At 38.5% G+C, this 27,586-nt stretch overlaps 1 protein-coding gene across 3 annotated transcripts; it reads right to left on the reverse strand.

Moving 5' to 3' along the window:
* Positions 1-1,225: 1,225 nt before the first annotated feature.
* mroh1 (maestro heat-like repeat family member 1) lies at positions 1,226-27,495 on the reverse strand. Of its 3 annotated transcripts, none has more exons than XM_023294493.3 (45): positions 27,392-27,495; positions 25,502-25,601; positions 25,220-25,365; positions 23,914-24,045; positions 23,636-23,798; positions 22,729-22,827; positions 22,379-22,530; positions 21,211-21,351; positions 20,950-21,042; positions 19,959-20,037; positions 19,069-19,182; positions 18,901-18,974; positions 18,684-18,806; positions 18,119-18,226; positions 17,695-17,839; positions 17,489-17,529; positions 16,917-17,058; positions 16,676-16,728; positions 16,342-16,449; positions 14,557-14,676; positions 14,300-14,422; positions 14,033-14,179; positions 13,039-13,065; positions 10,912-11,034; positions 10,679-10,758; positions 10,185-10,326; positions 9,952-10,047; positions 9,440-9,544; positions 8,993-9,128; positions 8,579-8,691; positions 8,308-8,460; positions 8,108-8,164; positions 7,651-7,748; positions 7,289-7,454; positions 6,921-7,090; positions 6,672-6,809; positions 6,272-6,386; positions 5,985-6,131; positions 5,826-5,892; positions 5,503-5,624; positions 4,531-4,680; positions 4,266-4,400; positions 3,972-4,074; positions 3,729-3,794; positions 1,226-3,640 (listed from the first exon to the last, which is right to left on the reverse strand). In XM_023294493.3, the coding sequence occupies exons 2-45, from the start codon at positions 25,521-25,523 to the stop codon at positions 3,564-3,566; spliced, it is 4,911 nt and encodes a 1,636-aa protein (XP_023150261.2). In that variant the 5' UTR covers positions 25,524-25,601; positions 27,392-27,495; the 3' UTR covers positions 1,226-3,563. The 3 variants fall into 3 exon arrangements, with proteins under 3 accessions (XP_023150261.2, XP_054869748.1, XP_023150263.2); XM_055013773.1 differs by lacking the exon at positions 27,392-27,495 and adding an exon at positions 27,195-27,354; XM_023294495.3 differs by lacking the exon at positions 13,039-13,065.
* Between the last annotated feature and the right edge of the window lie 91 nt (positions 27,496-27,586).

Consider the following 27,586-nt stretch of genomic DNA (forward strand, 5'->3'; position numbering starts at 1 on the left):
CCTAATGCCAAATTCAAAGCTTCACCACGGTCGTCAACAACCCGATGGGTGATGCCACAATGGCCAAGTCCATCTTTTGTGCACTGTGGATTAGAGCAACATGTCTGTAAACGTCCCTGAAGTGAATGTTATGTTTACAGGCAGTAGATTTGCTCCAGTCAAAAGTTCTATTGTACATACACAATAAACGAAAGCGCACAGAATTATTGGTTTTTAGTTGAATGTGCATCAGTTTGTGAGAAAAAAAAAAAACACCACACATTGGAAACTATGCACATGACCACCGAACACAAGCCAAGGACATGCCTTTCTTCAATTATCTCCCACACAAAAAGACAAACACAACATATAGCTGAAAGAATGTCACCTGGTAACATGTGGCTGTCCTTTTGTCTGACACACAATACTGCTTTTACTGTCTGTAACTCAAGCTCCTATATAAGAGCTGAAGCGGTTCCTATTTATTCTGCTGCTTTTACTGCACACTGACAGCTACAAATACACACGATGTCACTGCTCTAGTTTAGGATGACAGAAAGTAAAGAACTTAATACGTTTAATTAAGAACAGCGAGAAAAATATGTTGCAATTAGCCCAGCAGTTTTATTTAATCACCATTAGGCCTTCCATTTGAATTAACTTACAGCTAATCCATTACGTTAATGCATTATCAACAGGAGTACAATAACATGAAATTAATGGAATGCTTACTAATATACAGCACTTACATCTAATACACAGAAATACTGTGTTCTATTCGTGTGCCATCAGAAGGGTTTGGCATCTGGCAAGAAAAGTGTTTATTAGAGTCTAACATTTTGTTTTCTTGCATTTAATTGCATGATTTTTATACTTTGCTCTTCACTGCACCCACATGGACACAGAGAAAAATACACACCAGCTGGACATGCAGTTTTAAAGAAATGTGTGACCAAATTCTTCTTAAAAACAAATCAAAGAGTGACACGTGTTCTGTCCATAAAGTGAAGCAAAAGTTAAACAATTCAAAAGTGCAAAAAGATGCAGAAGTGGGACTTGGGTGATGTCTACTGGTCTCTTTGAGTCAATTACAGAACCAGAGTTTACATTCAGGGAGTTTAAAGACACCAAAAGATATATAAAATTCTATACTACAAAAATCTATAACTATTGAGTATAAAAACCACTACAGTGAGAGAATCATTAAAGATACTAATTTTAAAAAAAAAAAAAAAAACAGGTCAGCTATGTTTTAATTGATTGCTTTAATTTATTTTAAATACACTGATTGCCATCATCCACACTCTCTTTTGGTCTGGACATGAAGTGACATACTCACATTCACACATTTAGCCATTTGAAATATCCGTACCTCCATGTTACATTCATACTGACATTATACAACATTTAACATGTTAAAAAACAGACATGAAAAATCATATCAATGGTACAAAGTTTATAACAAATAAGAACATGTTCATCATTAACCCTCAACCAAGCCATAGTGTTAGAAAGTGCGAGAAGCCAAGAGTCCCTGTGTGTAGAGCATTTAAGACAATGAAAACCAATCCAGAAGCAGCCTTTCGTACACGATTGATACATTTATGGCGTTAAACTGAGTAAATGGAGCGTTTTCTAGCCATTTCAAACACTGGACTTGTTACAGTTGAAGACAAAAACTTGAAAGCAGTTTTTCTCAGATATCGATGTGCAAAACAAACAAAAAGAAACATAAAACTCACAACGGAAATTCGCCGGCCAGTTCTCAGATCAGGGACTGCATGGCAGAGCTTAAAAGTGCAACAGAAAAAGAGGTATTTTCACAACAAACGATGTATCGCTTTCACCTGATTATCAACATTTTTGTCACCAAATTATTTCAAATGAGGATGAATTTCCATCCCTTGTGGACAGACTTTGAGTTGAGACATAAATATTGAAGTTACATGTATAGACAGATGAACAGACATACTCACACACATATTTACACAACGGTACGGGCCTGCAAACCCACAACAGTACCCTAAAACCACCAAAACCCAACTATGTAAAATGAAACAACATTAAGTGCATTCAAAGTGAGAAAAAAATTATTAACAGCAACTCTTTAGCGCTATTACAACATGTGATATTAATAAACTTTTGGCACTGATTTTAGCTTGTTACACTGGGTGGTTTTACCTAAAAACACTGGTAAGTGATGGTTGGCCTGGCTGAATGTGGCTAGTTTAGGAGCAAGAATTGTTCTTTATTTGGTCTCATTTCAGTAACACTAAATAACGTGCACCTCTTTGAGTTGATGTAGTTTGGCTGGTGGGTTAATGATGGCTAACAGAAGGTTTGGCAACGTTCTGGTGGGTTAATAGATGGAAACCTTGGTGGCACATGAAGTGAAACTGAACAATAAACAGAGTGCAGATGAAACAGAGGTCAAAGCAACCTTATGAGGTTGACAAAAGAAATAACTGTTACACCAGGAGGTATCCAGTAGCTCCATGTAGATGTAGTGGTGGCAGTGGTTTAGAATAAGCATCATTATGGTTTCAGAATGGAGGTAAACTCATCAGCAGTACATCAGAGGGGTTTAAAAACCTTAATTAAACTGAAAATACTGCCTGGTTGTTGCTGGCTGATCTGGCAGTTCGATGATATGAACACAGCAATGAGACCACCTTTAAATTCTTTTACTTACACCCTCCAGACACAACTATGAAACTTAAAGCATCCTAACTAAGTCTGGTATCTGCTGCAGTTCTTGTATTTTTATTCATGTTGAGTCACCTACATGGTATCACACATCTAACTGATCTAAACATGCATCACTGGGTCTTCATGAAGAGCAAGAAGGAAGCTCACAGCTGACTGAAGGAGCCAAGGGAAGGTCTTTAGTACACCAAAACCGAGCCCACAACACTGGAACTACCTCTAACAGAGGATGTCAGGAACCAAACCACTGACATCATCACAAAATGCTAGTATGACTACACACACACTTTAGCTACCAGCCAGAATCACATGAAATCGTTATGTACTTCAAATATGCCATTTGCACACACAGTATTTGAAGAAACTATATTTATTCTAAAAAACCTTTTACTCAAGTTCATATGGGTTTGAACCTTTGCATTAGAAACCTCTTGATATATTTCAGAGAGACACAGTATACTCCCACACTGACAGATCTCCAAACGCTACAGGGCAACACAGTCCTTGGTCACTAAAATAGTTTAGAATTAACGCTTCCTTCAAGTACCAGAGTAAAGTTTTTAAAAGACGCAAGTAAATAAAGATGCTAACGGCTAAATATATGTACACGTATGTATATGAAAGTGTATTTTCGCTGTTTGTTGGTTGATTTCGTAACACTGCTAACCAGACTCCACCCTTGTTCCTGTTTTGGTCCCTGTTTTGGCTTTACTGAATGTTGCAGTTGCATTTTTTGGATTATTTTATAATGAATGCACATTTTAACACAGTGTTTGTAAACTGAAATCATAAATATATTTACTATATACTTTTAATTTGCATTAATATCTTACCACTACTGCCTAAATGAAGAACTGATGTTTGTATGTAGGTGTGTGTCAGTGGAAGTGTCCCATGGCCTCAGCAGCCTTCCCTCTCACCACAGGATCTGGATCTTGGAGCAGCATCACTAAACCTGTGAATGAACACAAACACATGAAAACATAGTCAATAAAGGGAGTGTGATGTGATATTTTGAATATCAGAGTAGTTCTTTGCATCACCTTTAGTGATGGTGCCCATGTTGAGATGGGAGAGATGCTCCTCTTGAAGATTCCCCAGCAGGAACCCTGATGTTAAAAACATTGCCATTATAATTAGGTTAAAGCATGTAGAATCTCATTTATAAACTGCTTGATGTGCATATTGTATGAACGTGACCCAGCAAACTGATAGAGTAGCCGCTATTTGTTTATAAAGGATTTAGGAACCAAGGTTTATAATGTGAAGCTCAAATGCTGCAGTACCGATGAACATGGCTGCTCCTGCTCTGACTTCAGGCCAGTTGCTCTTGAAGAACTGGATGACTGAGATGTGGTAGAAGTTCAGCATACCAGGAAAGTCCTGAATCTACAACCCACAAAACATGCACTGAACAACAAACAACAACAACCATCTGTTTTGCAGGTTAACAACATAATTATTCTATGTGGTTGATCCTAAAAAAACACTGTTAGTCTGGACTTTTACTGCAAACTTAGGCCTTTTGTAAGAAGGCACACAATTGTCCTCATTTAGCTAATCTTAAATTTGTCTCTCACCAGGTACTTCGTGAGGTCATTGATGAACTCTCCATAGTGCAAACTCTTGTCATCATGGAGGTGGTTCTGAAACATGGCTGTGATCTGCTCTGATCCCACCACAGGAGCACACACTCGCATCGCATACTTACAGGCCTGCAAACATGCAAGAAAAAAATCCATCTTTGAATGAAACAATGTAAGAGTTTGCCCTCTAGAAGTCAGATTTATCCACAGCCAGGAAAAACGTCTGCTTTGAAAGTTTATGTGTGTTTTCCTTTTGTACCTTGACGACCTTCGGGTTTGGGTCGACCAGGTGGAGCAGCAGACTGACTAGAACATTGTGGATCTGGTCTTTGAACACCGGCTCTCCTGAGCCAAACTTGGACAGGTTCCCCATCAGAAGGATGGAAGCACAGCGGATATCGTCATTCTCCTTGTTGGACACAGAGTCATAAGGTACAGTTAGAGCTGCATGTGTCTAAATGTAACAAACATGACTGAATAAAGCTACAGAACACTAACTGACCTCAGATCTGAATGTTTTAAATAAAGCCATACTGTACCAAGGCTGAAAAAATCTAAATTATTTGACATCTTTGCTCACTCTAGGCTTATTTGCTACTAAAATAAGTCCTGCACCTCTATTGAAACCCATTGTTAAACATAAACAGAACTCAAAAATGTCTTTTGGAGAGTAAAACAAAGCCATAATCCCATGAATCAATAAAAAGAAAAAAAAGGTTATTTTGCAAAAATTGAAGAAACCTGGAATCAATATGCACAGTTTTCAGTTGTTGAGCCCACAGGTGTTATTTACCTTTAGATATTTAACTACTTACACTTATTATTTGTCGTCATATTTATCTGTTTCTGTTCTGTGTGTAAACACAACCTGTAGTTCAGCCAAAAAGTTACAGAATTTTTGTTACGTGATTTTTGGTCACAGCTGAGTCATTAATGGCTTCCTGGTGACACAGGGACATCAAAAATTTTGTTTATTCACAAAATCTGGATAAAGTGAATATTTTTTGGGGGAAATTTTGAAATGAAATATGTAGAATAAACAGATATCATGACTTTAACTTTAGATTTGATTATGTTTTCTGTTATCAAGGACCATCGGAAAGTTAAAAATCTGATGATTCTTTTTGGTTTTTAAAGTTTCTTTTCCTTTTTTTGTTTGTTTAGAAGGTTAATATAAAACACACAAGCACAGATACTATTTGTAAGAGTTACATTGAAAGACCAAACTTACACTTTCCAAGAATGGCTTAATCTTCATGAAGATGTAGACCACAAGTAAGTGGACATTCTTCTTGTCCAGGTGGAGGAGAACTTTAGACAGACCAGACATCGCCTCAAGAGTGATCAGCTTACCTGCAGAGGAGAGCAGAAATGTATAAAGAGTGACTAATCCAAGAAGACTTCCTGAACATGTGGAAGAAAAGCATGATGGATGTGGTGAATGAAAGGAAAACATCAAACCAGTAGACCGTAAGCTTTAGGAATCAGTTGAGCTAAAGTAAACATTACAGTAGAATTTACCTTTTCTAACAAACAACTCTGCTGTTTACTTACCCGGATCGTCTTTTTCCTCCATCCCTGAACTCATGGCTGCCAGCAACTCTTTGGCATATTTATTCACCTAGTATAGGAGGAAAGCAAGACAAAGAAAGCTGAGTGATGCAGAGTTCATGCAGTGATACCTAAAGTAGGTGTCTTCTTATGTGTCCGCACCTTTTCAGGTGATCCCACGGCTATGTTGCCCAGCCCTCGCACAGCTAGCATGCGGACGGTGCAGCAGGGGTCTGATATCCTCTCCATCATGTTGTTCATTAACACATCGATTAGCATCAACTCTGTCACCACGTGATGGCTCAACAGCTGGAGACAGGAAATGAGATAGCAAAAAATAAAAAATAAAAATCACTTTCTCCACTGTCATAATCTGATAATCCTTTTGTGGTTTTATAGCTTTCATACACAATGTAAGCTAAATGGAGGTAGTGATATTTTAAAATCACCTCAGAGAAGAAAGCAGTGACAGTGACTCTCTGACATTCATAGATGTTGTTCAGAGATGGACACAAACACTCCACGATTGCAGGCAACCTGGGACCAGCATGTTTAGCCATCGCCCTGCAGACAAGACAAACATAGCCAGATTTATATAGTATATACAGAATTCAATTAGATAAATTTAACAGGACACAGGGTTTGGGCAGAAAGATAGTGTTTGAGTTTCATTTTTAGAATTGGGCTCCTAACATACAGCAACCCCTGATGAACATGTACACACAATTTTTGGTAAATACTTTGAGTAGTTTGGCAGAAATTCTTTGAAATATCAACCTATTTTAATGTGTGTGTGTGTGTGTGTGTATGTGTGTGTGTGTGTGTGTGTGTGTGTGTGTGTGAGTATACCTTGCTAGTAGTGTGACTCCGTTAACGTGTGTGCTGGGTTCCCTCATTGCATCCCAGGCGTTATCTTCATCCAGTCTTTTCATTACTTCATCTAACTGGGCGCGCGCTAACAAAATCCTCAGCGCATCAGCTGCAACCCTGGAACAGAAAAAAGGATAAACTGTTAGCCGACACACATACACCCATGGTTAGACCCTTAAAAAGTGAACATACTATATTTTACTAGATGAAAAAGACAAAGAAGTCTACCCTGCTACATGTATGGAGGCAGCGTGTTTAGTGTTGCTGTCCTTTGGTGCAGAGACTCCAACGCTTGCTCCCAGTCGGACTGTGAGGCAGGAGAAGAGCTGAGGAAACACACTGACTGCTGGCTCCTGACTCTGGCCGTTTAATAGCAGCTCTTTCAGACCACATGTCATCTGAAAATGAAGAGCACACAGACACTGAAACACACAAGGGACACTTGAGAATCATCCTCTGTTCATTGTTTGCAAGTTTGTTTTTTTAAAAATCTATGATGAGGAACTGAACACACTGTGCCAAACATCACCATTAATGCACAGAAGATGTGTGTAAAAGTAACTGGATATCAGTATAGTTGTCAGTTTGTCACTTACTGCCAGTGGCTGATTAGTGGCCACCTTTGTTGACCCTCCTCTCATCATTGACTCTTTCTTGTCTACGTAGGGTGCCATGATGAGAAGTTTTTCCATCACCATCTCTATAATCTGGTTGGCTACGACGGGGTCTGCTCCCAAAGCCATCCACATCTCACTGGTCCAGCTGCACAAAGGAGCAAAAAAACTTCACGTTTATGCATCTTTAAGTGATACTTTCCTAAAAACTCTTGGCACCAATAAAATCTGGCCAATTCTTTCATCAGTGAATACAAAAAAATAGCAACTGACAACCTAGAGAGTAATGTGGCCAAGCAGAGCTACAGCAGTTCATAGATTTTTATTGATCATTGTATTCATACCTGTCATAAGGAAGCGGTTGGTTAACTAGTGTGTTGATAACAATCTGTAGATGCTGAGAAGCCAGGATCAGTACTGTCTGTCCCACCGCCACTCTCACCTAAGCACCAGTGGAATCAAACAGTTTTTTCTGTGATCTTATTATAAATCAATTATGTATACAGAAGTGATGAACAGATAATCATTATATGTATATATATATATATATATATATATATATATATATATATATATATATATATATATATATATATATATATATATAATAGGTTTTAATTGTGCAGTAAACTCTTCAGTCTTACAAATTAAGCCTTAAAAATGTAATAAAATCTGTGTTTTGTTATTCTCAACATAACAATACAATAAGAAGGTTGTTGAATAATAAATGTTATTAATGAATATTACATGAATAATCCCAGGTATGATGTATGAATATTTTATAATCATGTATGTTCTCACCTGCTCTTCTGTGATGTTCTGCAGACGCACATGTAGAACCTCCAGCATTTCTGGGACCTACCACACACCCACCATACAATATAGACAAAGACATGGAAACAAATAAGCGCTGTTTGTAATAATCCAGTACACTGATATCTACACGATTATATTATATATCATTATGGATGCAAAGGGCTGTGTAAGTGTCTGAGTGTTACCAGATCTTGTAGTCCACCTCCTCTGTTCTTCAAAACAGTATTTAGGATGACAGATGAAGCTCTGCAGCAGTTCGGCTGACTGTCGACCAGCCCTTCAAACAACATGAACACGAATGTCGTGAGCTGCTGCTGAGGCAGACGCTTACTCATCACCTGACACACACAGGAAAAGATGCTGTTACACACAGTTGTAGTACAGAGTAAAGGCAAAACAATGAAGAATTGACATGTATAATAACAAAGTTAGATTCCTGAGTGGTACAAAGTGCACCTTGGTGAGGTCTGAGCAGGTCTTGTACAGAACTGAGTGGTCAGGGTTCTCTAGACGATCTTTGAAGAGCAGCAGACAGTCCACTCCTTCATCCTTGTAATCTAAGGAGAATCCTAGAAACAGGAAACATAAAGTCAAGTCAATACCCTGTGCAGAAAATGTGAGTTGAATATGAACTACGTAAGCATTGATAGAAATACTGGAAATAGAAATAAGCTGCTCAATGACATATAACTCTTAGCAGACTGATGTCAGACTAGCCTACCTCTACACTGCTTCTTTTCAAAACTCTTTATAACACAGAACAGACAGGGCCGTGACCTAACATTCAGGCAGACTTTCATCAATAAAATAATGGTTTCTTCTAAAATATAACGTTTAAATGTTAAAGGTCAGGGCCCTACACGTCTGTACCTTCATATCGTAGCTGTATATAAAGCAGAGTGTATATACAGTCGATTGCAGATGTGCGTACAGCTGGGCGAGGGTCAGAACAGCGAGGAGAGAGTCGACCCAGCAGAGCTCCAAGGTTGTGGAAAGAGACCATGTTCTAGACAACACAGAAAAGGTAAAATAGCGGTCATCGGAAATACAGATTAAAGGATAATGGATGTTAGTTTTGTAATAATTTAGGCTTGTAAGAATTAATATGAACACACATTTGACTTCATATCATCACAGCACAGTTTTACAACTAAACATTGTGTGTAGGCCGGTGAAGGAGAAAGCAAATTATATAATTTACAAATGATTGATGACTGATTCAATAAAGCATTTTTATTGTATGTACAGGCATGTGTAACTGCATATGCATCCTGTTTAACAAGGTTACAATATTTATGTGTTTGTGTGTCTGTGTACCTTGACAGTCAGGTTATCCAGATAGTACGCCAATACGTGAGCTGTGGCTGTGACAGCTCTCTCTCTCTCATGGTCGTGTCCAGAGCTCAGCCATGATTCAATGTGCTGCACAGGACAATAACACACATATATCAGACAACACAAAGATACTGAATAATACAGGCAGCCAAGTTACTGACTATCTATGTACAGCAGTTCACAAAAATATAATTAGACAGATAAATAACAAATAAAGAAGTCAGAGACGGGGACATAAATCAGTTGTGTTTGTGAAATTGGTGTAGATGTCAGTACTTTGTGTGTAAACAGAGGCACAAATGAAAATAATAAACCTCTCACAGATAAGGAGCATTATATTTCAAGTGCTCAGGTGTTATAAAACAAAAATTAATACTTCTCAAAGTTGTACCATTTTGAGAAAAAAGCTATAGCCTCAAATAGATATTGCTATCATACATGAATTAATGGCATCACAAAAGAAAAGCTCATCAGACTAAAACAGCAGCTCTCACCTTAAAGACACTCTGCAAGCCATCAGGTGTGGGATCTTTGACCACTACACTCTTCAGCAGCTCCTGCAGAGCAGCTAATGTGTCTTTGTACAAAGCCTGCACAGATTTTCCAGAACATCTTAGATTCACAACATGACAGAATTTGAAAATTGTCACACATTAGTTCACATGGGTTAATGTGGATCACTGAGGGACATGGTTTATAATTTAACTAACTGTCGACTTTACTTCACCTTTCTCTGCTTGGGGTCAAGTATCTCCTCTTCTTTAGTTTTCTCTGGAGTGTTTGTCTCCGGTGGCAGAGAAAACACACTGTTCACACACACCTTCAGCAAGTCAAAGCTCTCATTCTCACTCAGTGCAGGGTCCAGTGGCCTGAAGCACTTAAGGTCAAAGATACAACGCTGGGAAATGAACCAACCTCCACCACAGGTTTGTGTGATTAACACAATCAGTGATCATTCATTTTAGGTCAACTGAGCGTCTATATTTGTCATCTACCATGTGGTTCGGTAGCTCTGATTCAAATTTAGAGAAGGAATTCCCTGTCAGGCAATAGTTGTCATCTCTAGGATATTATTGTTAATTCCAAAGTAATACAGAACTAAAGACTTAAAAGTGACTTCTGTATACATATTAAAATAAAAAGTCACAACAATCATCGCTGAAAATCATTTTGGTGGTATGAAACTGCAAAGTTCAGCTGTTTTCCTGAAGTGAAGGATACATGAGGGCAGCACAGGTATTCATCACGAGATGGCGTATTGGAGTCCTCAACAAGTCAGCTGGCTCTGCTTTGATAAAATCCTGACCAAAGTAAACAAAACGCAGGGAACAGAGGTAAAAAAAAAATAAAAAGATTAGTTTTTGGAATTGTTTGCAATTCCATCTTTATAAATTTGCTATTGTTGTGGAATAAAATCTAAAAGTTGGCCCTTTATTTGTCTTCATACTACTGACCAGCATTACAGCGATGAGCTCCTGCTTGCGAGAGAAGATGAAGCCTTGTTTCTTCACACACTCACTGATGGCTTTGGCTATGAGCCCCACACTCTGGACCAAACTGACTTTCATAGTCAGGTCCTGGATGAGGGCAACACACACAAATGCACAAAATCCAGACAGACGAAAGATGCACAAAGACATACAAGATAAAAGACATGCACAGAGAAGGATTTTGAGTCAGAAGATATTTTTGAAGTTGTCATGAATGCAAAGAACAAGGTGCACTGCAGCCCCCTTAGCAGACGCAACTCTACGAAACGCTAAGCAAAAGCAAAAACAAACCACAATCACTCCAGTAATACAAAAATCACTCAGTTCACTATGATTTAAATCAATCCAATCACAATATTGCAGATTGATCGTCCATGCCTATGGATAGAGAGAAGTTTCGGTATTGTGTGATTAGAGGAGATTGCCACAACAGCGAACCATCTGCAGGCTCTGGTCTAAAAAGTGACAGCTGGAGGCCTAGAGACATAAGAAGCTGTTAGAACTCAGCAAGAAATTACAAAAGCCCGTTCACACCGTGGGTGAGTCATTGGTGAGCAATTCAAGGATAATCCAACATCAAGCACAAAAAGACATACAGAAAGAATGAACACAATCAACTGTGAAGAATACAGTGAAAGTGATGATAGTATTTACAAGATTGACCAATTTCACGTCAGCTTGCTTGAAGATAATAAAAAATCTCTATGGAAACACAGCTTGCGGCAGCATAGGGCAAAAGCAAAATATTAACAGCCTAAAACCGCATGAATAATGAATCATTGTCCATCCATCCATCCATTATCTGTACACCGCTTGATCCTCACTAGGGTGGGGGTGGGGGTGGGGGTGGGGGGTCTATCCCAGCTGACTCAGGTGAAGGCAGGGGACACCCTAGACAGGTCGCCAGTCTGTCACAGGGCTACATACAAAGACAAACAATCACTCTCACATTCACACCTACGGGCAATTTAGAGTAATCAATTAACCTCAGCATATTTTTGGACTGTGGGAGGAAGCCGGAGTACCCGGAGAGAACCCACGCATGCACAGGGAGAACATGCAAACTCCATGCAGAAAGATCCCGGGAAAGCCGGGACGCAAACCAGGGATCTTCTCGCTGCAAGGCGAAAGTGCTAACCACTACTCCACTGTGCAGCCCTGAATCATTGTTGTTATACTAATTATTACAGAACCAAATCTGTGTTTCTTTAACATTAACTTCATTGAAAAGGAGCTGAGTATCACAGAATGAATGTTGGTTCTTTATCAGCTGCAGGTGATAAAGTTGATAGTAGTTTCTACCATAGAAAAACACATTTTAAAATGTTTGAATTACATTTGGGTCTACTAAAGGCCAGGCTATAAAGGTGACTGTAAAAGATTTCTGATTTCCTCACTGATGGAGATTTAAGACATTTTAATTCTTTCCAGTGGTGAAAATTGGCCACAATTAGAATTCATTATAAATGAATCAATACAAACTGATCTCACCAGTTATTCTCCGTCAATATGGAAGTTAAACATTTTAAAATTTCACCTTTTCAGCCTCTATCAGGCAGTTATTTAACCATACATTTCACCAAGGTAGAGCATTTTCTTTCATTAAAATGACACAGCTATAGCCAAAGCTGCAACATTAGTGGTGGTCGATAGTTTCTGCTCTTTATTGTTCCCAAATGATCAATTTCTGTGCAACAGAACATATGCAGCTTTAATATGAGCCATTTTGCTCCAACAGAAATAACTGAAAAATAAAACACAGTCCTCAAACTGTGCTTTCAGAACCAACATGGGTTCCACCACCACATTTTAATGATTAATCGTTCATAAACGCTCTCCAAGGACATGAAAGTCTGGTGCTCTACCACTGTGAAGCTTCACATAGCTACAGCTTAGATGCATTAAAGCTTAAAGCAAAAGCAGTTGTTTTATTATTCAGACTTTCAGGTAAGATTTTAGTGACAACATCACCACAAATGTGCTGAACAGAGAGTAAAATTCAGTGAGAAAGGAGAGAAAGATGAAACTACAGACAGTTAACTAGCAGACAACGAAGGAAAACTCAGACTCCCTGCATTCCTGTAACGATACCTTTGTCTCTACTTTAATCCCCAGAACCTGTGTGAAAAAGAAGTGATAAGGTAATGAGCATGCATTCAAATACAGTCCCGACACCTGAGAGATTAAATGTTAAATCTAATATGCTCCTGATTAAACGATGAACCGTCTCTTTGCTTTTTATGACTTTATTCAAGAGTCTATACATTTTTAGACCTGTTTTGTTTAAGACAAAAACCAATGATGGAAATAACAAATGTTGTATTAAGTTAATCAATTTATTGCCAGTAAACAGGAATCACCCAAACATGTTTCCACTGTATAAAACCAAATTGGAAAATGGTTAATGTTGGCTCGCAGATTGATCACGTTATCTGCTAATGGTGTGTCGTTAATAAGGAACTGAACAAGAGTCATACTAGCTGGATGAGAGACGGCTTTAATTTAGTCCTGTTTTAAATTAACATGCTAACAGCGTTCAAAGCGAATGGATCAACTCAGAGATAGGAAAATGTACTTGAAGCAACAATCTGTAATCGCATTAACTGAAAAGACCTCGTAGCTCAGCAGAGTTGCTACTAGCAACCATACACTAGATGTCTGCTGATCAGGCCAAAATGAGGACAAAGCCATAGCATATAGTGATATTGAATGGATGTCTCATTTCAACTATATAGCATTAGCACTTTAATTCAAATACTGTGCAAAGCAAGGGATTCAACTGGAATATACTAATATAATATGCACTGGAATTAATCTGCATCAAAAGCAGGGTTGTTCTTTCCTAAAATGCACTGAATTTACTGCACATGACGTCAGAACTTTGCTTGTTCAGATTAGATACACCAACACACCTTCAACCCTAACCCTTCACCAGTTTTTCAGCTTGTGCTTCATGAAATGAGAGATTGTAACCCCTGTCTCTCATTAGTATCATCACAGTTTGAAAATCCTGCCCAAACCTGCCCTCTATAATAACCAGGTCTGCTATGTAATCTTTCACTTTTTTCCTGTGCGTTTACATTACCTTAGTATTGAAGTGTTTACTGATGCAGCGAAGGATGTCCTGATCAATGCGGTTCAGGATCTTTTCCGGAGGAGCGTTCAGAGCCACCTGACCGTAGCACAGGATCAACGTGCTCTTCACCTTCTCTACCTCAACATCATTACGCTCCTGTGGTAAGAAATGAAAGGAGAGGCTGAAGCTCTTTTTACATTAACAGTGACAAAAAATAATTAAGTGAAATTTGTCATTTAAATATAATTTTCCTTTAAGATGTACAGTTGTTTGTACTTTGAGCAGGTTGAAGATACTTGGTGATTTCTTGAAGGCATCCGATTTGCCAAACTCATCCAGTTTGGCTAGAGTTCCTTCTAAGTGGCTGTTGGCACACAGACCGATGCCCATAGCAATGCCCTGATAGAAACAGATGGCAGAAATCAAAAAGTTAAAGCTTAAACCTGTGCAAGTGTGAAACTACCAATAAAAAAAAACAATCAGTGGCATGCTGTCTGTGAGAGAAACGGTCATGACATCTGTATTTCAGGTACCTCTCTTTCCACTGCATCATTGTGTCGCGCTGTGAGAAGAATTTCCTGCAGCTGTTTCTTAACCACCTCCTTATTGAAACTCTGCTGGAGAGTCACTCCAATGCACCGATACAGGAAGCTCTAAAGATGGGGACGAATGCAAATTGTGTTACTGCCGTATTAAGTCCCGTTCTTGTATATTTTCTATGTCAGTGTTCTCCCCTCTATCATGTTGCAAGATCATGTCGGGTCAGGCTCACACTATAGGTGTTCTAAAATCTAAAAACAGGTTTTGAAATCAGCCTGCATCAAACACGTAAGGTGAATCTTCACAGATACTGTTCTCTTTAATCTCCGACATGCACACCCTACAAGAATATAAAGGTACATCACACGCTACACACAGGAAATCACTTAGATTATCATGTTTAGAGGGAGCAGTCTGGGAGCAGTGCACCACCACCTGATCTCATGAGGAAGCAGATTTAACCCAAAGAGGTCGTGGCCTGTTGTGGCTGTTTTTTTAAAAAATATTTTTAATTTAGCTTTTATATACCACATAAAAACATGTTTACCATGCTGATGTTTGGTATCACTTTTTTCAGCACAACATCCCCATGTGATCAGACTGTTAATATTTCAGTTCGATCTACTACATCAGCATGAAAAACACACAAAACATATAATGCACAATTGGAAAAAATTAAAAATTAAAAATGTAAAAATTAAACTACAATAAAAAACACAAAGATGCTCAACGAAGCATTTTGAATGTTGAAAATGTAAACATAGGTTCAAAAGTGTAGACTTGAAACTCTCTCCTGGTTTTGGTTTGATGTCAACAGACCATGTAAAACTGGAGATATGACGTTATGAGCATGTATGGAAAGAAAAGTGCCAAAAATGTAAAGGCATGAGATATGTGGCGCATAAATCGCATTTCTTTCAACATCTTTGTCATTGTCATTTTACAAAAACGTTAAAAAACTAAAAGGTCGAATCTGATGATTCTACACTAGTTTTCTGTTCTGACGTCTTGAAAATGTTATGAAATTTTAACACATGAATGTGATAGCAAACCTCTTAGGGTTAAGCAAAACAGAGACTGTGGTGCAAAAACTTGCTGCAATGCTAGCAACACTTTGCACTGAGAAAAAAAACAAAAGCAGAAGGCTAACTAGAGGTGAGACTGGAGATTTAAGAAATATTAGTAGCTAACAGAATATTCAGCCTTGCTCGGCAACAATGTCAACAATGCTTCAGGAGGTAACATGATAAACATTACCATCCTGATTATAACTTATAAATATATAAAATGCTTCTTATTAATCTGGACCGCCCCAATTAATCTGTTCAGTTCAGGAAGTTGAAGGCTGGTTGTGTAAATCACTCAAATTACCCAAAAAAAATCTAACCAAGAGGAGATTTCTTCTCCAATAGTTGGGAGGAGTGAAATGGAGGCAAATCGGATCGAATTAATATGAAGCAGGCCTTAGGGTATCATTAAATGACTTCCACTTCATCAGAAGTATTTTATACAATTCATAACTATTTTCAAGATTTTGCTGTTGCTATACAAACAGCTTCTACATTTGATCCCTTTGCAGTTGGGTTTAACTATGCAGTTGTCTTTGAACACATTTTGTGGTGTTAAGTTACATGGACTTTGTCTAATGAGGCCATAGGAACCACTGAATGTTTGTGTAAATATGGCTTGTACTAAGATCTGAATTAGACTTGCTGCCAGGTCTTAGCAACTCTAAACTGGTGGTGAAAAAAAACTTTAACTGTTAATAATGCACCTACCTTTTCCTCTAAGAAGTTGTTATATGTAGAGAGGTATCGTGTTGACTCAGCTGCCAACTGACACGTCCACTTGTCATCATCGATCGCTGCCAGGGTTTTAGACAAGAGCTGGGGACAATTTTAGCAAATTTAGAATGATAAATCACAAAATCAAGTCAAACTTCAACATTTCCATATTAATACACACAAACAAAGTTGACTGTGCAGTATTTTTGTATGAAAAGCTGCCTACTGACTTGCTTAATAACAGCTGTGAACATCAGTCAGTATCTTCACACATAAAATGTCATTTTATGGACACATAGGAGCAGGGATAAAATCAGATTCACACTACCTTCAGTAGCTTCTCATTCCACTGCTTCTTATCCAGACTCTCTGGCGTTGACTCTGTTAACAACAACACACAGTCAGAACGCTTCACTACAGTGGAGAAAGCGGCTGTACAGGAACCTGCACCCTTCTAATGCACAATTATGTATTAACTCTGATGTAACTGCAGGAAAACAGCTCTCCTCAAAAGTCATTATTCACTATAATTAGATGCATAAAAATATTATGTCCACATATTTCCATACCTTCTAGTAAAGAAAGCAGAGGAGGAATCTCTTTGTCCCAGACTGTCTCTGTTTTAGGATGAATGTTGACACTGAGGACTTGCAGGAGAGAAAGTGATGGAGCTCCATGACCTCTGCTGCTGAATGGAAACACTGCATTCACCTAAATTACAACAAAAAAGAAACATATGCACACATGCAAACAGATACCGTTCATGGCTGACACGAAATAAATCCTGATTTGGATTTTTCTGTTACTCCTTTCTCTGTTCTAAGCTGAATATGCAGTTAAAGTAGCTATAAATATTTCGATAAATCACATATTACAGTAATAATTGTTGAGACTGTGACTGAATCATTATAGGGGAAATCAGGCCTGACAACTTAATATTAACTACTGGCATAATAAATGGAATTGCAAGTCATGCATTGCATTTAATACAATCTGTTGCTCCAGCCAGTGATTAGACTGGACGTTTAATAGTTTTATTTTACATTGTAGCTGCAAAAGGAAATGCAGTTTTGCCTCTGTTTTTAGTACAGTTCCCCATGTTAAATTCACCAGAGATTCAATAATATACGACTTCACTTACCAGCAGTCTGATCATCAGTGTTTGAGGAGAAGGCAGGTTGACTGGAGGAGTAGAAAAAGACACTTTTAGCTTAAAATTGATCACACAGGACTGACGAATCCCAAATTCAAACGCTATCTTTTCCACAATTACACCAACACAGACCATCAACAACAGGTTATTGTCACATTTTGCTGAAATGAAATGTCTGTAAATTTTCCACCTACCTTCCTGTGTAAAGTCTATTTTGAAGCTGGTCTCCTGGTTATTCTTCTTCTTGTTGCCTAGAACTATGAGACTCTTACAGAGAGGAGTCGTGGCATTGCTGTACTGTGAAGGGGTCAGATAGTACAGCAGCTTGGGCCAGAGCACCTTGAAACAACAACATGTATATGTTAAGTATCTCAGCAATCTTCATCCATTTCACATACACAATAAACCTCACCTGCTGAAATAAAATGAATTCCAAACCAAATATTTGAGACAACCAAACTTCCTACATGATTTTATGCTAAATAAAATTTTCCTCCACACTTGTAAGTAATAGATTTTCTCTGAACAAGGGAACACTATTATGGATCTTATGTGTTTATCTATTAACAAATCAGATGGAGGGAGACAGATGGGTGGACAAGCGGACACTGTACATACATCAGCTAGTCGTCCAACAGTGGTGGTCAGGAGATGAAGAGTGTTGTCACACATCGTCCTCAGAGCCTCATTAGTCACCTCCTCTGGATCTGTGGGCCTCTGACCTCGCTGGTGATGGACAAGCACATGCACAGATTGGAATAGCCATTTTAGTAGCTCCTCTGTAATGCAACATGTTCAAATTTGAACAAACAGCCTCTTGATGTGTAAGATCTGTTTGCAGCATCTTTAATGTGTGGTGTTTGGAAGCTTCAGCGTCTGCAAAGATGTCAGCTACTGCACTAAACTATGAGGTAAGCGTTTTTTTTTACTACATACAATGCAATGACCTCAAGAACGTACAATACTAAAGTTTACTGGTTCTGTATTTGTACTGTACAAACGTATGCAGTTGTATGTGCTTGCTTGAACGCTGAGTTAATGTACCTGGTGAGTTTTGTTTGAACAGAAAATTTGACTTTTGCTTTCCTTATTATCTTCCTGTGTAATATACACATATAATAACACCACCCACCATACATGAATATACAAAAAAATATGAAATCATAAAGAAGTTTCACCATACCTGGTACGTGTCAGGTAAAGCACAGTGCTGAACTATGAATCTAACCATTAGCTCTCCTCCTTCTAACTCCAGGTAGCCATGATGAGCCATTGCACTGATCACTTGAACCACTCGCTTCTTCACCTGAGACACAGAAATACAGTCAGACATGATGCATGTTACAGCAACGTTATGATTATCTTAGCCATGTAGTGACTATAACAAAAATCTGTGTTACCTTGTTGCTGTGGTCAGCCATTGGCTGCCTGATGCTGGCCAGAATCAGCAGCTTTTTGGTCTCCATCAAAGAGGCTATAACACAAACATTAAGGTACATAGTTGAATATCGAGTTAGCAAAGCAAAATACAAAAATCTGTCATGCTAGGATGTGTTATATTTCCTTACTGGCGGAGTTGATGAGGTGACGAAGCACAGACAGAGAGCCCGTTCTGCTTCGCTCATTGCTGTTCTCCAGCTTCTGAAGTACAAACATAACCAGCCGGTCTGGGAAAGCGTTAGCTAGAGGGAGAGTGAGTGGAAGTAAGAAGATACATTTTAATCTGACATGTACAGATTGTAACAGAAGTAAAACCAGAGTTACCATCTTGCATTGATTTATTTGCGCGTCAAATTGCAGTTTGCAAATCTATCCAGAGTTGCTCTTAATCACGTTATAATTTCATCTGCTTAGAAATTTGCATCAAATGTTGTTAGGCTCAACAAATAAATTATTGTGTTATGTTTTGTGACGTCACACTGCTTTGACCTTTGACCTCCAAAACTTACAATGAGATCAAGTGAACATTTGTGGTAAATTTTTAAACATTTCTTCCAGGTCTTCAAGGAATATCACATTCATCAGAGTGGGACAGACACACAGATGGATGTACAGACAACCCAAAAAACATCATAGATCCAGTTTTGCTTTTGCTAAACACAGGCAAGACAAACAAGACGAGAGAGGCAGAGTGAAGCCGATTGACTGTCCCAGGTAATATGATTATCTTGTGTTGGAAACTGAGTCCAGCAGACTAATGCATGATCTTATTACTGCTCTTGTGACTCCATAGAACTAAAATAGATAGAGAGGCCTGGTGCTGTTAGACAACATTTAACAGCTAACATACTTTGCTTGGTCAACACAGATCTTCTCCTGTCACTGTTTCAGAAAATAGCACATTTTAATGCCAGAACAAGTCAGTGATCAACAGACTGATACAGCTCAGGTTATTTTTAAATGTGCCATGTAAAAGAAATTAGATTTGATTCAGAAATAAACACAAAATAATCTGTACCAAGCAAACTGAAGCAACGTAGGACCTCATTGTGGTTCTTGACAGTGGGAGGGTTATTGTAATCAATTGGGGCAGACACCTGAGGGAGACAAACAGACATTGTCAATCAAACTGTAGAATATTCAAATTAGGATAAACTGGCTCACTGTAACATGGTTCTGTCTGTGAAGTAGTAATAATAAGAACAACAACCAGGAAAATAACTGCATAAATGGCAGACAATGACTATTTTTGTTTGTCCAAGAGAGAAGCCAATCAGACATGGTTAACAGTGAGGAGTTTTAGGCAGAGCCAGTTTCCTACTTTCAGTACAGAATTCATTAAAGATCATATTTCTTAAAGCCACCATCTGAATTTTGAAAACTTGTTTAATGCAGCGTTTAAATGCAGTTATAAAGTGCTTCACAATATTCTTTGCCCTCCCCTGAAGTGCACATGGATCATACACACACATTTATCATTGACGAACTTGTGGTAAAATTTCACAATAGTCATAACATCGACCAAAGTGTCAGCTGAGTCACATGGTTTAGAAAACATCTGACTACAGTGACTCTCTGACTATCATTTGACACTTCAAAAAGAAAAAAATATGTAGATCAGCAACCAAAAGACATAACCCAGTCCAGTATTTAGCTACACAATTGTGGTTTTAATATAGTGAGCTGTTGTATGGATTAACAGGAAAAGTCAAAGAATGGATTCTAGTTGGAGAGCAACAGATCACTGTAATAGGTTGTTCTTGTGTATGCCCAGTGCAGTAACAATAAAACTCATCTTTCTACAACAATTTGTGATATCTTCATTAAATTATTTTAAAAATTAATGACATAATCCAACTTTTTGTCTGGCAATTCACTGTAACCTTTAGGAAATTATAAATATCTTGCCATCATTCACTGTATTCCACATTTTTAAACCCTTTCTAGAAGTATCTGTGTCATGCATCAGTCTTTTGGTTCACTCAAAATTACAGCTGCAACCTTCATACCTGTTGATGCAATGCAAAGAGCAGACTTTCCAGTTGTGTCTCCAGCACTCTGCTGCCCATGTTGACAGAAGCATCTATGACTTGGCACAGACTCTGTTCAGATTAAGAACATGAAATACTCCATGAAAAACCACAAGCATTGCTCAGGCACACCTTATTGGACAGAAACAAAAGATTAATTCTAATTAAAAGCCAGCTAACCACAAATTATCTGCGTCACAAACTCCAGTGTCCTGCACTGACGCTGCAGCTTGTACTCACCTTGCTGATAATGTAGTGCTCGTTGTTTTTCTTGTACAAGGACAGGAAAGCAGGAATGAGTTTGGGAATCTGCTCCTCCAGTTTATCATTGGCCATCAGATGGCACATAGAGCCGACTGCCTCGGCCACCGTCAGCCTCAACTGAAACCCACAGAGTTAGAAAACACACAGGCGATGAGGTATCAGACATGGCAGAGATAACCTGAAGTAGATTTACTTTAACATCAACTAGGTGTGTGCAGTCAGGAGGGAAATAAGAAGGGGAACATCTGGTGTAGGAAGTTAAAAGATAATACAGCTTGTACATAATTGTTAACAAACTGGAAATCCACTTTGACATGTTTTCACATTTCTACATTTTTCTTTTAGACATGAGGAATGAAGTCCAGACCACAAACATAAGTGTTTATTGTTAATGTTCTGTGACAGTGTCTTTCTGAGTTAATTCAACTGAAATTGCTTAAAGAGAATACTGTTCCAATGAACCTTAATTAACTGTAATGATTTGCCTGCCTTCTGTAATACAGGACGGCAGCACAGTGGTAGAATTTTTAGACTCGGTAAACACTGTTTGAGTGTAGACTCAATACAACCACACACAGTAACTTGTGTGGCTACAATGCTACTATGATCCCAGAGAAAATGTACTTTCACAGGCTCTCTCAAAGCAGAAGGCAGAGCAAATAGTGGTTTACCAGTGGTTTCACTTGATTGGGGAACAGGAAATGGAACCAGGTGTATTCTAACAGCATATTTGCATTAACACAAAGAATAAGAATGATGATCTTCTTACCCAGATCTAAGAACCTGAGGGTCTCTAATGAGTTTTAGGAAAACCAACTATAATAAAAATACTATTTTGGGATTTTCTGTTGGCTGTCAGGGCCTGGAAAGATTAATGTAAGACATGAAAGGATTTGTTCTGATTTGTATGTGTCATTTTGCAGTGTGCCGCAGTGCTTTTTGTCTAAATTATATTTTTATACCTAAAACACAAAATATCACGCTTTAAACGGAATACCTTAGCTTCCCTTCTTACTTGAACTTCCTTTAAATCTTCCTGAACACATGACTTAATAACAAATGTAGGTTGTCTCTGCAGGTTGCATAATTCACTGTAATTCAGATATTACGTCTAACCCTCAGTATCAACCAACAGTGACCTTACCTTAGGCTCCCTGCTTTGTAACCAGTTATTGAAGAGAATGTCAAAAGCAGCATAGATTTCACCGGAGAATGTGTCTTTTCTGACTGTTGGATCTGGAGCCTTGTCGAGGTTTGCCAGGTACTCCAAGATGCTGTCACTGAAATGACACAGAGCTGAAAGGAGAGAAGCACAACAGACGGAAACAAGAGAAAAGGGAAAGAGAAAAAAACATGAGGTGATAAAACACAAAGAAAAAGAAAATGAGGAAGTAGAAATTTTGAATGTCAATTTTTCTTGCATTTGCTCCGGCAAAATATGAACACAGCAAACATTCTTGATTTTTTGGAGGGATCATTAGAACCGGTTCTTACCAGAAGAAAAGACCCACTTCATGTTGTCCTGTTTGGCCATGTTCAGCATGGGCAACATGGTGCCGAGAATAGCATTGAGGAAGGGTACCATGCCATAAACTAGAGAATAATGAGAAGAGCACAGAAATAATGGCATTTTTTTTACTAACCACTTCCCTCATAAGGCAAGGAGACATATACTGTACTCTTTATGTAATGAGAATGTACAAAAGTTATAGTTAAAGCATGAAAATTTCAGTAATTCTGGTGAATCCTATTTTAACACAGTACAAAAACACAATACCTTTACTAAATAAAGAGTATCTTGAAATCACAGTGTGGATAAAAAATAGATGCAATTCGAAGGTATCTCTATAATGGTATTTTAGCTGTTACCAAAAAGTACAGCAATTTAAAAATATGTGAGACAGGTCAAGATGATGCAAGGTTTATTTTGTAATATAATAAGATTTATGCATTAGCTCTTGGCATTTCATCACATACCCAAGTTTATATTTAGTAAAATAACATCAGCCACACTTTAAAAGCAGGATACAATGGCAAAAGGTGTTTTAACTGTGTCCACTTGCTAACCCACACCGTCTGTGTAGAATTCTAAACACACTAATGAGGACAGAAGTTTGGGAAAAAATGCATTGCTGTCAGTACCAGCAATAATAAACACTTCTGATTCATTGTTAACAATCCAGAAAGACTTCTCCTAAACAAACAGCTTCTGGAGTTGTGCAGAATCTTTGACCTGTAAATGCTGTTTCTGGGCAGGTTTAGCAGGTTCATGTTTTTCATTAAGCAATCTCTGAATGCCTGCTTTGTGAGCCAAAGTTCGAACTTCCCGCTCAGTCTGTGGTCTTCCTTCTGGCCTTGAAAAGTCACGTGAGTTTTGTTTGGGTTGTACATAGTTTCTTACCATTTGAATCCGAGAGGTTAGCTAGTGTTTGGACCACAAAGAAGTGTGGCAGAACCCCTGGTTGAAACTTGCTTAGTATCTCCTCCATGATGTCATTGATGTGCTTGTTACCAATGGCAACCAAGATATTACTGGCCGCCTGCTGCCAGTCAGGGATGACGTCCTAAGAGAACCAGGAACACAGGACAACAATAAACACAACGGAAGGAAGAGTGACTGAATTTTAAGATGCAGGTGGCGCATACTTTGTTATGAATAATTAGAAGAACACATTTCACCTTTGACCGCGTCATCTCATCTGATGCCAGAGAGATAATACTCTTTATTCTGGAAGAGCTGATCTCCTCTATCCTGCAGCCGACAACCAGCTCAATAGTCTGAAGAATCACAACTCTGTGGCCCACAACCAACTATAGAAGGAAGGGGAGGAGAGGAGGAAGGGATGAAGAAGAACAGAAACATGAGGAAAAAATAGCAGACAAGTGAAGGTGGACAGAAATAACAAGATGAGGTTTCAAACACAGAAACCGCCGGTAAAAAGCACTCCTTTAGTGCTATGTCACTGATGTTTCCCAAGACATTTCCTCAGTACAATGATGCCATCAAGTGATAATCACAGGGTCTGTGGCTGTGACGGTATGATAAGATGTTGCAGCATCACAGAGAGTTGAGCTGATTCAGAGCTCCATGGTCAAATTTGTAAGTAGAAAATATGCACCCAAACAAACAAACCACAAAAATAAACTAAGAGCAGACAAAGAACTGAACTGAAGGGGTCTTCTGCCACTCAATTTGTGATTTTTGAGTTTAATCATAAGACAAACTTTATAAATAACTGTACCTATTCTATGGCCTCAAAAGAACAATAACCGGTAAGTATTTTGCTAATAAAACCATTGTAATAATTTTACAAGCAAAACTTAAACACTTCAGCATTTCAGCAATTACAATTTGCTCCCTTGTTCTCTGTGATAGAAAAGCACAAACAACAACACCTGGTAGTATTTTTTACATTTTCTGTAAGTATAAACCTCCAGTAGGAATATCTTGACCTCTTCAGTATAACAGGCTGGCAAACCACATGCTGGGGGCTCCGAGAGGCTTTTTTAAGTCTGACCAGGTTTAACAGATTAGCAGCAGACTATTGTTAGCCTGGGTTACTGGGGTGTTTACTAAAAGCACATCCTTTAAATACCACTTTTTTCACTTTGTCTGCTGCAATCCTGCTTTATGAAATTATATTAAAAGGGCAGTATTTGAGAAATGAAGTTAAGGGAGGATTAATAGAAGACTTCATAGGCAGCTCACTTCGATCAGTAAGAAAATTCAGTGAGACTGATGTAGTTCTGAGGTTCTCTGATGGTATTTTTGACACAAAGTAATAACACCAGCAGTAGCAACACAGGTAAATATTTACATGCACATGTAGTCATGCACCGAGTCTACAAGACCTATTTGCTCTCTGCTTGGTAATATGCAGCTGGAGCACCGATAACAGCAGCACTTATCACAGCACATTTTAATAGCTGCCTTGCTTTGTAGCCTAAACTAAACGTATAATAATGGATGTTTCCAGGGTTTTACCTTTGGATGTTTCAGGAGGTAGTCCTGACACATGGCTAGCACTCGGTCTGGCTGCTGTTTTCCCAGAGTCAACATAGATTTTCTGACTTGCTCCTGGACCTCTGAGTCTTTATCGTTGGCTGCATCTAGCAGAGCCAGGGTCACCTCTAGAGGAGAAACAGCAGAAAACAAAAGAAGAGAAAAATGAAGGAAACACAAATGGCTGGAGAAAATCTGAGACAACTGTTGTGTGCAGGAAAACATGCATGCTTCACCTTCATAACTACAAGAGAAGGTACTCACGCTCTACGCCTGTCTCGTCCATGGTGGACACTAACAGGACTGGCTTCCTGGAGCCAGTGAGGATGAATCTTTTCTTTTGATGGGCAGAGGCTGTCCTGAGCTGAGGAACAGAAGATGTGGATATAAAATTAATATAATATACATTTGCAGCAAATAAAGATTCAACAGAATGCCATTTTCTTATTCAAAATTAGCTATTTGTATTGACACTTCTACATGATTTCAGAGAGTGAGATGATTTATCTGTTATTGTTAGAATAGTAACTCTTAAAATCTAAGTATTACTAAGTCAGGAGAAAAATATGCTTGTTTGTTACGATAGCATAAACATACAGGTGACAAATTAAAGGTAAAAACAGAACCTAGAACCCCTACAGTGAGGAGATCCAGTGGCTCTGTTAGGTCGTAGTTTGTTTTAATCCCATTATAGAGGAGAAGGTTCATTGCAAATCAGCACAAAGTTGTCCTGCATCCCATGACAACATGCTTCTATCACAATGGGATAGAAAATAAATATAAATATTAAATCTAACATCGGGATGACAATGTCTCATCCATAGGACACAAGGTGTCATTGAACAGTTTGATAAGTCTGAGTTCAGAGACTTGGAGAATCAATGCCAAGACACACTGAAGCTCTTCTGTTGTTACACGGTAAACCAACACCTTACAAAAACACTTTTTCTCCTTTCTTTTGTCATCCCTCTGTGTCCAACTAGGGTGTAATGCCAAAAAGTGATTATCTGCCAAAAAAGTGACTGTAGAAATCATACTTATGTCTCCGCATTATTTCACCTGCTCCGTATCCTGCATTATAACTAATCCAATCATTTGAAATGTCGACATTTGTACTTGTCAAAAAGAGACTGCACCCCCTTCATTGACCCGAAATGTTATTAATGCATGAAAAGGACTGATTTCAGTTATGTGGATTTAATTTTAAAGATTTTACCCAAAGATTAATTGCAAAAGAGGTCATTTCTTCATTTTTTAAAATAAAACCAATCTGTAATTTATATTACACATTCCAAACACATATACTATTGCATATAATCATCTTAAATGTCTGGCCTGATTATGCTATGAACTGCAAACATTTCTTTGACTAGAGGAAACACTATATTTTATACAAAGACAGAGTTTTACTATTTGCAAGGACATAAAATTATGTTGCATGTTATAACTGTTTGATTCAGATAAAAGCAGCTGTATATGTCTATAATCTGGGCAATAAAGCTCTATCAAAAAGCACACAATCCTTTTTTGGTACAACATTCATCCCTGTGTGTGTCACTATAGAGACAGTTTGCAGTAAAGCACAGAATCCCCTCAAACACAACCTTGATTATTGCTGCTCATTCACTAACAGACTAACATGGAAGCAGGAAAAACAGGTGACAGTTAAATGACAGTTGAAACTAACCTGTGTGGTGGCTTCATATAAGCAAATACTACACTACTAATGCTGAGTTAATAGACTTTCCAGCCAAAAAGCCATCATGGTCCGTTTATATAAACTGAACACACATAAGTCACAGCAAATAAAAACAGCTAGCTAACTCAGCCAGTCCAGTTTATACGTTAATGAGAATATAAAAAGATGACATTAAAGACAAACACATTTTGCGTTGGTGGCTCTGTAAAACAGACAGAGTTAAGCTTTTTATAGGCGGTGTTATAATTTAATATTTACCTTTAACCTGCTTTGGGAGGTGATGCCGCTGCGGCGAGCTAAACTACTGTTAGCATGCTAAGCTAGCAGCTGCGGCTACGGAAGACAAGTTAGCCCGCTAATTAAATGAAAACCGCAGCCTGCTTACGAGGATAACTCAACAACTATAAGTGAGTGTCCCGTCAATAATAAACTCTCACCACGGGGTTGATTCCTACCTCGGTTTAAACAACCAGCTTCCCTGTCAGTGTCACCGTTGAGCTCAGAGATGGGAGTCAGTCTGCAGGTGTAAACACGCCTGGTCATGTGCTGCCAGTCAGCAGGAACGTATCAGGAAGGAGGCGGAGACAATACAGCACTAACACACATAGAACTGCTGCTATGAATACCACTACTGTAGTAATACTCATAGC

Source organism: Amphiprion ocellaris, chromosome 9, assembly GCF_022539595.1.
Source record: "Amphiprion ocellaris isolate individual 3 ecotype Okinawa chromosome 9, ASM2253959v1, whole genome shotgun sequence".
Taxonomy (NCBI): domain Eukaryota; kingdom Metazoa; phylum Chordata; class Actinopteri; family Pomacentridae; genus Amphiprion; species Amphiprion ocellaris.